Below are 11,854 nucleotides of genomic sequence, written 5' to 3'. Positions count from 1 at the left end.
TCTCTCTCTCTCGTTTCAACCACCCAAAGAGGAACTTACTGTACTTCAGTAATATGTGGTGATTAATCTGGAGTGCCTCCTGTTTGCTGTATTTGCATCACAAGCTTCTCATTAGTAGATAATATTATGGACCCCACCCCACCCACACATCGTCCAACCGCCTATGTCATTGTCTCCCATCTAGAGTGTTTGAATAGGGTATATTAATGATTTACTTTGATAAAGCTTGACTCATTAAATGCAGTCCTTTTTTCAAGTAATCTGAACTGTATTGGAAATGTTCCAAAATGTGCCAGTGCAGCCTTTTTAAGCTTGCACAAAATGCAGGGATTAATGTGCTCTAAAAATATTGAGAGTACTTAGTTTATTGCTCTGTTTCAATATTCTTATGGTCTGTGGTAGTTGGATTGGTTATATTAGAAAGGCTATGAATGAAATTCTGCTTCTATAAAAGCTATACAAATGTATATTATTTTTAAGTTGACTTATATTAATTGCTTTCCAGGAGATCACTTGTTTACTATTATTTACTTGCAGTGCTGCAGTGCTTTATGGCATAAAGTTAGTTTCATGGACATACTTGTCTCTTTACACATCTTTAAGTGAGAGATTGTACTGAGTTTGAGGTTAGGGTCATATTGGTTCTCTCTTTCCAAGGCCATTCTGATGATAAAAGTTTAAATTTGAAATCATTTTCTCAGAATCTCTTATTCAAACGCTGAAAAAAGCTCATTCGAAGTGTATTAAAACCCCATTTAGGTATATTTTGTTGATCAGCCTTATTTGAAAGGTAGTTTGTGTTGCCTGTCCTTGCTGTGCATTAGAACTTTCCACTGATAAAATGGCTTTGTGCTTCTGTGTTATCAGTAGTTCATAATCTCCTAGCACTGAGCTGAGAGTGCTTGAGGTTTTGAAGGGATATAAAGCAAAAATCAAACTCGTACTTGAGAAGTTTCAAGGTTGAAGGATAGACAGACATTCATGAAGTGTCTGTCTGTGTTTTGAGAATATAGCAGCGGATATTGTTTATTTTGTGTGAAGTGTGTTCGTTTGCCATGTTATGTGTTTTGTTTAATGATTATTACTGGTCCTGATATGCTCTTTGGAAGCGTGGCCGGTTGTAGGGTTCTATTGGCAAGTCTGAATTCTTTATAATCCTTCTGTTGGTTTTGTCTGTTTGTCTTTCTTTTCCCAGCATTAAATGAGCTTTTTTTTTGTGGAGGTCTGTCTCTATAAATTCTGATACACTGTTAGTGAGGGACAAAGAGAGTGGGCAACATCACAATATGCTGTAAGCGTGTGGTAAGGTTGACACAAGTTTTGAATACCTTGCAGGTGTTTATCAGATATTAAAGATTAGAGCTTCTCTTGGGGCTAAGTGTTCTCTCATGGGTAAAAGAAGCTAGTTTGGGGATATTTTCCTCGTGAGGGGGTAATAGGTGAGCCTCTTGTTTGGCATATTGAGAGGAGCTATGGATTAGTCTAGTCTGTGATAAAGAAATAAAAGGTGTGCTTTGATCAGTCTGCGTACTTTGTACTGGTTTGATAGATTCGTATATATAATATATATAATAATATATCATTTTGTTGTAACACTTGTACAGGAAAAAGAGGATAACAGGAGTAATTGTTTTTCCTCCTGTTAGAACCAGCATTTTTGTATTTATTATATATTTTTAATAAAAGACAATAGAGTTGAAACTTTCAGGAAAAGACAGAGAGCTGTGAAAGATTTTAGACTTAATCTCTTTTTTTTTAACACTTTTCCGCCACATCTCATCGATGTTTACCACCCAGTTTCTTTGGATTTTCCCCACCAAAATGCCTTTGCCTTTTGATGGCAAGGGTTTTTACTATATTATATGAGCCTTGTGATGGCAAAGTGTTAATACAGAAACTGTAAATGACACATGTTCAGACTTCCTTGATTGTTTTTCCCCCATTACTGGATCTGGCCATTCAACCAAAGATCAGGCTTGCAACTTTTTCAAACACTTACTAAAGTTTTATTCTGAGTTGAGCTCCATTTTCTATTGGGCACAGTCACCACTTTGTAGAGCCTTGTACTTGCATACTTCTACAGTTGAAGTACTTACCCAGCAATAGTAATCTCACTTTTTTATGTGGTAAATTATGAAGCAGGTAGTTTGATGGTGAACGACTCTTTGGTTGTGCATCTTTCAGTGGTCTCTGATTTCTGTATCTAAATTACTTTTTAAAAGGCATTTCAACACTGCCATGATGTTAAGATAATATCATATGTGCTTCTCTGATTTAAACTAAAACTCTCTGAAGTTGAATTGGGTTGTTTTTGTTTGTTCTTTTTATATTTATCAAGATACAGACACTTGCCATTTTACACTTTTTGCTTGCGGTCATGTTGCAAAACTATCTCTATAAAAGAAAACAAAGTTTTAAAAATAATATGATAAATGTGAAAGTTAAATGCATTAAATGTGGCTATACAAATTTTATTGAAACAAGGTTTGGCCATGCAAAATATCTTTTTGGCTTCCTGAGAAACGGAAAGTATAAAAATGTATTTGTATTTATGCAAGGGCTGTGTGTGTGTTGGTGGGAGTTATTGTGTGGCTACAGCTGTGACAGCAGACGCAAAGCCAAAGCTGTGTCACAAATAAATGTCACAGAGGCAGGGAGTAAATTCTTTGACCTCGTTTTGATATAATGTGCCTCTGTGAATGGGGGCGTTGTGAATTAATATTTTGAATACACGCAACCAACGGCTCAAGCCTTGTTTATGTTGAAGAAGGAATAGACAAAGAATATTCTCAGATTAAATTTGACTAGTTAGTGCTGGTCTTGGTATATAAATTAAAGTCTACCGAAACAGTAAATCGGATAGTGAAGGGATCTGTGAATGAGAATATGAAAGGTACTGCTGGGTATTCTTCTCTACTAGGTACAGATAGTGATGAGAGCTCGCAAATTTCTGTTCTTCTGTCAATATCAATTCTATTATCATGAAGACTTCATACTAAACTTTTGGTGTGTAGATTCATTTTTCCCTCTTGTGTTCTCAGCGGTATTGACGGATTTTATTCAGTTTTAAAAACAGCAAATTGATTTTGTTGTCAAGCTCTGTTTTCAAATTTTTTTTTCAGTATAGATTTTTGTTGTGCTTTTTTCTGTTTCTTTTTTTTTGTGGAGGAAGTGATTCTTCATAGCTGAAACAGGACAGGTAAATACAGGAAGGGAGAGGGAAAGGTTTGAAGTGTTGGCTGCTTGTAAATTAGGGATGAGTCCACATTTTGCTGTGTTGAAATTCATAGGAGTGTCTCTTGTGTGTTCTGACTATTGCTATCTTGCATGGGATTGTTTACTTTGTTAAAAAGATTGTTAGACTATAGTGTCTCCAGCTTTCTCATTCAAATTGTTGAATGTGTATGCCAAGGTTTGTGAAAAAAACTGGTGTAAAAATCTGTGTAAAGAACAGACTTATGTATGATTTTACCTAAATTTGATATACATGCACTGGAGGCCATTTGACTTGCTGGTGGTCATGAAATAGGAAGTTGCCTACTCTGATGGTGTTGAAGGGCTGCTTTCCTTTTCTTTTTTCCTTTGAAGAGTTGAATTTTTATTTTTTTTCCCCTCTAAACATTACCCTACTATTCTGAGATGAGGTCCCCACCCCCCCTCCCCCCTTTTTTTTAAAGATTACTTTTATCGAAGTGGTTGTCATACAGTGTCACTTACTATGTTTGAAAAAAGGTCTTCTGTATTTTTGCATATTACATCCTCGTGTTAAATGCTTTCCATCTCAGTAATTTATCCATCCTTGTCAGATCATTTTAAAAGATACATTATATATGTTTTGTTTTTTGTGCATGCAGGGTCAGGAGGTAGTACACCAATGAAGTTGCTGACTTCCCAATGAAGAGGTCCCACTATTCTGAAAGATGAAAGTCATCGGATCTAAACTCTGTTGCTTTCCGTGAACAACAATCCCAGAAATTTTTCTGCCACTTTGAGGAAAAGGTATGCGACACGATGTCGCTGGACACTGGCAATTTTACCGAGGACGCTAATGGAACCTCAGTGACCACCCCTCCTAACATCTGGTTCCCGTCGGAACCTAATTTGCCGTCCTACAATGTGACCCATCTGGTTCCTCGTGGTGACGCGGGGAGTTGTGATGTCAGCACGAAATATGGCATCATGGCCGGCATTATGGCTGTGGTCTGCTTCATGTTTGGTGTTCTGTACACATTTTTCGGTAAGTTCTTTTTCTCTATGCTTGCTGCGGTAACAGAGAAAAGATGAAGCAATATTAAAGACGTAAAAGAAAAATTATTGTTATTATAGACATGTGCTACAGCTGCCATCCCACAATGGCATGAAATAATGTAGTGAAAGAACGTTTTAACTTTGTTAAATTTATTTTCTTTAAATGAACTGAAGTTTCTAATAGTTTATATTTCTGAAATATGCATAGGTATTTAGCAATTTTGTTGTTTCTTCGTCTCCTTTGTTTAGGTAGTCATAATGAGACAATGTCCACTGTTCTGTTTCCAAGTGGAGCAATGTACAGTGTAGGTCTCCAAAGCGTGTTCAAAAGTCACACACAGGATATATCTTATGACCAGTGAAAATTAAAGGTATGAATTAATAATTGGGTAGTATTTTTATTCACAGTCTATTCTTTTTGAAAATGTACATGCACTGCTTCTGTGTTGATATCAACCTATGATTTCAAATTGTTATTATTTCTGACAGGGTACTGTTCATTATATGTCACGCCACTTCTGACATGTTCTCATTTAAAAAATTTCTAACAGGTTACCGTTTCTTCAAGGCCATCATGTTCCTGACTGGTTTCATCTTTGGCACGGTTTTGGTTTACATGATACTCGAGGAGCATGCAGTGCTTCCCCCTTGGGGCACACTAGGGGTGGGTGTCGGTGCAGGAGTGGTCCTTGGGCTAGTCACGATGCTCATCCCGCACACAGGCCTCTTTCTGACAGGCTTTGACCTGGGCGTGGCCGTCGGAGGCCTCATTCTAGTCCTGGTGGAACAGTTTGTGCACCCGAGTACCAAGTGGATCCCCATCTCGGTGTTGGTGGTGCTTGGTGTGGTTTTCGGTGTTGTGGGGCTTCGCTTCCAGCGCGTTGTGACAATTGTGAGTACTGGTGTTCTGGGAGGAGCGCTGGCATTGGCGGGTGTGGATTATTTCGTGGAACTGTCGAGGATGTCCCGCTACTTCTGGGACCGAGTTCTGGCCCACCACTCGGCTAGCCCATGCTGGTACAGCTGGCTCATGCTGGCCTTGTGGCCGTGCTTGACCTTCGCTGGGGTCTTGGTTCAATGGAGGTTCACAGGGTCGGGCATTGACCACAGAATTGGTGAGTGGTAGGGGGTTGACTCCATTCCTATTCCCCTGTTGGACAACTTCTTACTGTATTTTCATAAAATTGGTCTGGACTTAAGAAATTACCTGGTCTGTTATTCATTATTTATGTCTCATAAAGTCATCTGTAATTTCAAGTTGTCCAAAGCTAAAATTTATTTGGTTATTAAGAAAGGAAATCTGTAAACGCCTAAGTTCAGAAGCAAAATAATACGGTAGTCCCCACCTGTTGAAACAGAAATGTTTTTAACTTTGGGGATAATTGTTTACTTCATTACAATGCACTTGCTGGAATTTTAATGAGTTTGTTTATTGTGGTAGAAGATGTGATGTTGCTTGTCTATGAACATCGGACTACGGATCTTTGTTTAAAGGACATTCCCATGTAGGTTGTTTACAAATGTCTGATTCAAAATTTATTTGTTGACAGCGTTCTCAACTGTTGATGAGAGATTTGCATGATCATCTGTGACAGGTTCTTGGGGCTGTGGGTTAAATATAGCATTTGTGGTTGTGTTGGAGAGTGTCAGTTTACAGAGAAAAATGCAAGGGTCATTTGTGAAGGTGGTCGTAAAAGCAGTTTCGATTCCACCAATGTTTTGTTTGAGGTCTGTAAAATAACTTCTCAGTAATTTGTTTCTCACTAGTGACTCCTGGCTCCCAATGGTACTTTTTTTTACAAAGAATATATTATGTACATGGAGTCTGATTGTCAGTGGTTAAGTCTGGATAACTTGGAATGGTTCTTACTTTGATTTTAAATAGAGATGATCAATGCCTGTGTGCCATATTCTGAGAGTGTTTTGAATAAATCTTTCATCTATATATTGTCAGCCCTACGTAGCCGAACTGAACAAGGAGCAAATCTTCAGCATGCAAGAGCCCGAGAAAAGCGAGAATCTCAGCAGACACGCTATAGACATCTGTACCAAGCGAGGAGAGTCAAGGGAGATGTGATATCACAGGTGAGGATTTTCATCATGTCAGTTCTGATTGCAATTATTTATAATGTGGATGGAAGACTGATGTGTGAAGTAAAAGTGTTCCCGAGACTTATATTTAGTTTGCTTTTATCGTATTAAAGTGATAGCAAAACAGAACCTAATTAAATCTCATTTGATGTTGCCAGTCTTGGACATATTTTCCTGCCTATTAGTAATATCTTGCTAGCCAGTTACATAACAATTGTAAAAAAAATGAAAAAATAGCAGTGGTGTTCCGCTAACAGTAACCCCCCCCTGTGAAACACTCATTGGTTGCTGTTTGGTGGAGGTAGGCTAACTGAATTTTTCTAGAGGAGGGAGGGGAGGCGGGAGCGCAAAGATAGATTATGATAACATTTTCCCCTCTCCTCCCCCCACTACAAACACAAACCAAATCACAGTATGTGGTGATGTTATGTGAGAAAATGAGAACACAGGCAGTGTTTGAGCATTAGGGGTGATGTTATGCGCAGTGGCCAAGACTTTTCCCTTCAGATTTTTTCAGGAAGGTAGCTCTGGGCAAAAGGGTGTGAACTAAGCTCTTGTACTCAGCGTAGTGCAGTTTTGGTCCAGGCAGTTGGATAAAGAAGAGGATACAAACACACTGAAATTATAGACCAGTTCACAGTTTTTTTGTTCTTCAAAATAAAATTTTCGGCGAACAATTTATAGCGATAAAGGTTGCTGTTAACAGAAAATGTTACTGTTCAAGGGGGATATTTTATACAAGAAAAATTCCATTAACACCTGCTCAGATTGCTGTAAGGTGGAAGCTGCCCTTGTCTGGGTTACTGTTAAACGGGCACTACTGTAGCTTGTAATCACCTGGTGATACTCATAACGAATCAAGGTTCTGTGGTTCGTCAGTGTTCATTTCTGCAGGATCATTGGAATGAGACTCCTGGCCGGGTACAAATTGTTAAAGAGAAGAACGAAACTCTGGAGTTGTTGAAACTGTGAGATATGACATAAAGAATTGTCAAAACATTTTGAGCATCACAAAATGCACAGCTTGGTATTTTCATACTGCTGTTTGAAGTAACAGCTTGTAGTGTCTCTCTAAATGTTATCTGAGCTTGCTCACAGAGCTGTTTGGATTGTTTTTTAATGCAAAGTAATGAAATTTTAAAAATATTTTATATGTATCACATTCTCAGAACTTCACTGTAAGTATTTAGCACATACTTTTGAACGCAAACTGGTGATGGGGTCAAGTGATTTTTACTCATTTTCACGTTCCCAGAACTTCATCCAAAGTATTCAGCACAAACTTTCGCCGGCCATGCAGAGTCTGACGGCCCTGAACGTGGAGCCCAACGAGGAGGAGAGCACAGCCACCACCACACTCACACAGGTCTCGTGATCTTTCGGCCGCTTTGCTCCTCCTGCTGAGCGCCAACAGAATAATGATGTCAGGCTCAAACCGACAAACACTAGAATTGTCCATCTTATATAAGAGTAAAGAATGGCTGTCTATTTTTCCTTTCTCCAAGGCTAAGCTAATGTGCAGGTTACAATTTTTAGAGATGTGAAGAACTTTATATTGCTGTCACGGAAAAATGTTTTACACCTATTGACACTATCATGGTAGATACACATGTCCATGTAATTATGTTTCTCTCGGGCAGGCGCTCAAAACATATCATGCGATGACACACATTTAGAATTAATGAATTGGTGAATTGGGGAAAATTAATGCTTGAAAATATCTTAGAGTTGCTGCGAAATTTTTCGTGAATTTGAAAAGGCTTATTGTGTTTTCTGTCATGGTCTTATCGGAGATTCTGGGGAGTAGGATCTGTTTCCTTTTTTACCAGTAGTACATTTGTTACTATCCAGTATAAAAATTTCTGACTTTGATGGTTTGTGCGTGAGGCCATTAGTTGGTTGCTGGCATTACTTTGTTGTGTCAGGGGAGATTATTTTTAGTGCGTCTTTATGTCTCACTCAGCCAATACACTATTTGTTTTCGTGTCATTTTGATAAGCTTTTGTTCATTTTTTTACTTGATCTTGCATATACAATTTTTTGTCTTTTCTGTGTTTGTTTGTCAAGTCATTTTGTGTGTGCTTGTGTTTAGGTTTTAAAATTCCAAAGCTTACATATAATGATTAAAGTGAGACTACCTACATGTGGGTTAATTAGCTCAGTTTGTTTGTTTTTTGTTGTTTTTTTTTGGGGGGGGGGTTTCGATACTTCTTTTGGATTTCCACATCTAAAGATCATGTGGCAGATAATTCGGTTTGTTTGTTTGGTTAGAGTTTTACGGCTCTCACAACTGCATATGTCATATATGAGTGCGCACAGTAGATGATTCTATTAAGGCGGTAGCAGATGGTGGGAGGGTGCCACCGGCAGGTCCTACTTTTTTACTTTCCATCTATTGTTTCAGTCTGTCTTACTTTTTCCCCGCACAAAATGACCATTAGTGTATTGATGTGCTTCTTTTCACTCAAACAGGTGTCCCTTCCTCCTTTTGCACAGGTTCATGTAAACACAGGCTAAAGAGCTCTCTTGAGCACCTTGCGTTTAGATGGACACTACTGTATTCTAGTTTTTGCCTTTCTGAGATTCAGAGTTATATTCCTATTTTCAAAGGTATGATCGTAACCTGATCCTGAATTGTGCTTTGATGGCAGGTCTGAATGTAGCTGTGTTACTACTTGTTTCTGGCTTTTATAATTTTATTAAGTATCTGCATCAATTTACTGGGGTTAGCCTTTACAGGCAGCATACTAGAAGTCCCCCCCCAAACTGTCTAATTTGCGTCGAAGAGGGATAAAATTTAATTTGCAATCATAGGTGATAAGACATGGGGGAGGCGGAAGGTCCTTGGTGATTCTTCTATTGTGTGTTCTGAGACCATTACTTCTTTTCGCATTTTAGACCAAAACAGAATCTCACTAAGCCCCCACAGAAACAACTCTTGATACTTTTTTGTATCAGTGAGTGTGTATTGACATTTACAGTATTTTCCGATTTTGTAAATTTCCGGGTTTTTAAAAATGCTGATGCTGACTTCTGAAAGTCTTGATTTTAACACTCTGATTCCTGTCCTTGGCTTGCGTACACTACTTGGAATATAGAGCAGGGAACATAGTGTTAACTACCTCCAGTGAGACTTTCTTTTTCATGAATGTTATACTAGTGTGTGGTTGTTTTTTGTTCCTTTTTTTTTTGTCTTTGTTTTGTTTTTGAAATATATACATTTTTTTTCCTTCGCACTTGTCCAAAAACTGTATTGTACTCATTTTGAAACCTGTGCTTCGATTATACTTAGTTTGTTCATATATATATGTGCGTATTTATATTTTTGTTTATGTAGAAATAAGGAATATTATTTTGTGCAAAATGCAGTATTTCAAATCTGTAACAGTGAGCCGTTAGTTAGTCTAGCTTATGTTCCCACAGCTGTTGTGATCAATATTCATTTGTAATTTTTATTGTTCTATTGAGTTTGTCATGTTGTTTTCCTCATCTTCTGATATTGAGTCCATTTCAGGATTCTCATTGGATGATGGTTAGCTGATGAAAGGCCTGCTGTAGCAATACTGTGAAAAATGTATGCTTTCTCCATGTTGTTACCATTTTCCTGGCTTGTTGTACGAATTGGTCAAGTATTTGATAACAGGAATGAAGTAGATATATGTTGAAACTCATGTGAGTGTATCCCAACATCAGTGGTTTGGTTGTTTGCCTTGCAAGAGGGGAAGATATTTTATTTTAAGTATTTCTTTCTACCAGGATGCTTCCTCCACAACTTGGGTTAAAGCTGCCTGCCTCTTAAATGATCTAAATATTATTCTTATTGATGGGGGTGTATAACATTTGCAATCATGTGAGTGTATGAATGTGCCTAAACTCTTTCAGGCAGCTTGACTTTAGAGTGTATGTGTACAGAATATTGGATACTTACTGTGGTTTGCTAATTGATTTTATTTCATTCTTTAATGGAGAAAATGGAAAAAAATCATTCACGCTTTTTATACATGTGCTTGAAGAGAAGTATTTACACTTGCCGAGAAAGATGATGGCAAGAAAAAGTATGTTTTGACTGAGTGAGACAGCAGTTGTTGGTTTTCTTATTTTATTTATTGTGCAAGCACAGCCTGATTGGTTCTCTGTAAACAATTTGTGATGACTGTTATTGTAAGGAGAGTTATGGGACTACTTGGTAACAGAGCAGATAATAGATTTGACTGGTCATCCTTTTTTTTTAGGTGGGGGGGGGTGACGTACAATATTCATATATATTTATCTTCTTAAAATTGTAAGCGTTTCCTTCATGAATGTAGATTGTTTGTTAAATTGTCACAATTTTCTCTGCATTGTCATGTCATCAAGTTGTAGAACATCATCATTCGCTTCCCGAGAAGCTGAGAATGTTTCGGAATGTTCTATGGTCTGCTGGGGTAATAATATAGTGTAAAGCGCATAGAGCCTGCTGTTGAGCGGGGATATGCGCTATACAAATGCTATCTATTATTATTAGTAGTATTTTAATTGTAAAAACTGGTTGATACAGATGTTTTTTTAAGGTTGATGGAATCTTATGTAAAATGTACGAATTTCTTCCCTAGCCTAGCATTCCCCTTTTCATTTACCATTCTTTTCTTTCCTTTTCATTTCTTGTTTTCATTTAGTTTTTGTTCAAGTGTGTAACGACATGGGTATCATTTTCTAGGAAGGTGTTGTTTATGGTTGCAAATTAATTATAGCCTTTTTGTGAGTGAAGGCCACACTTTTATAGTTCATTTTCTAGCATCTGATCTGTTTTGTACATTTTGCCTGCTGCTGTTAAAAGTATGAATGTTTGAACCAAGCTGTAATGTGTGTGTGAGACCTCACTAAATTTTTTATTTTTTTTTTTCTGATTGACCAGGCATATGATTGTGGATTTCTCACTTCACTCAGTATGGATGAAAATGCTTTTCTCTTTGTATTCCCATGTAATGAAAATGTACATACGAACCTCTTTAAGAAATTCCTACTTTTGTAGCAGATGATTGTTTTACTCAAAGACTTCTACCTGTGGTTTTTTCCCGGACATTCCTGTTGTGGCTTAGATTACATATCAACTTTTTAGTTTATTTTCAGCAGCAGTTATGTCAGAATTGATGAGATTTGTTCAGGGACATATTATAGCTCTTTGGGGCTTTCTTATAGGTTTTTAAAAAGATAAGTTTTTGTTTTTGGTTTGGCGTCTCCTACAAGTGGTCCATTTCACAAATGACAAACTGAAAAACCAAATCAGGCGCACTAGTTACCTCAGTGGAGACCTGACCACAGTGAAGAAATGGAAACCAAAATGCTAAAGTGATACTGCCGCTTTGGGTGACTTGCCAAGACAGTTTTGCAAGGCACAATATAAGTCGGAAAAGTTGACGATGGCAGAGAAATAGAAGGGAGGACATAATGCTAGAGTGGGCAGGCCCGAAGCTCGGAAAGTGAGAGTACAGAGAGAGATGATTGTAAAAATAATGTGAATTTTTGTTGCGCCTGA

The 11,854-nt window shown here is 37.8% G+C and overlaps 1 protein-coding gene across 1 annotated transcript in view; it reads left to right on the top strand.

The window, feature by feature from the left end:
• The window catches only part of LOC101850547 (transmembrane protein 198), a 20,061-nt gene extending 8,207 nt beyond the window's left edge, over positions 1 to 11,854 (top strand). Inside the window, exons 2-5 of the mRNA XM_005094018.3 lie at positions 3,855 to 4,237; positions 4,800 to 5,363; positions 6,203 to 6,333; positions 7,595 to 11,854. Of these exons, the coding sequence (XP_005094075.1) occupies positions 4,012 to 4,237; positions 4,800 to 5,363; positions 6,203 to 6,333; positions 7,595 to 7,714 (1,041 nt within the window). The 5' untranslated portion in view covers positions 3,855 to 4,011 and the 3' untranslated portion in view covers positions 7,715 to 11,854. The remainder of the gene's footprint in view (positions 1 to 3,854; positions 4,238 to 4,799; positions 5,364 to 6,202; positions 6,334 to 7,594) is intronic.

The sequence above is a fragment of the Aplysia californica genome, unplaced genomic scaffold, assembly GCF_000002075.1.
Source record: "Aplysia californica isolate F4 #8 unplaced genomic scaffold, AplCal3.0 scaffold00074, whole genome shotgun sequence".
Lineage (NCBI taxonomy): Eukaryota > Metazoa > Mollusca > Gastropoda > Aplysiida > Aplysiidae > Aplysia > Aplysia californica.
Note: the sequence above shows the minus strand (reverse complement) of the source record. Positions and strands in the feature narration are given on the sequence as shown.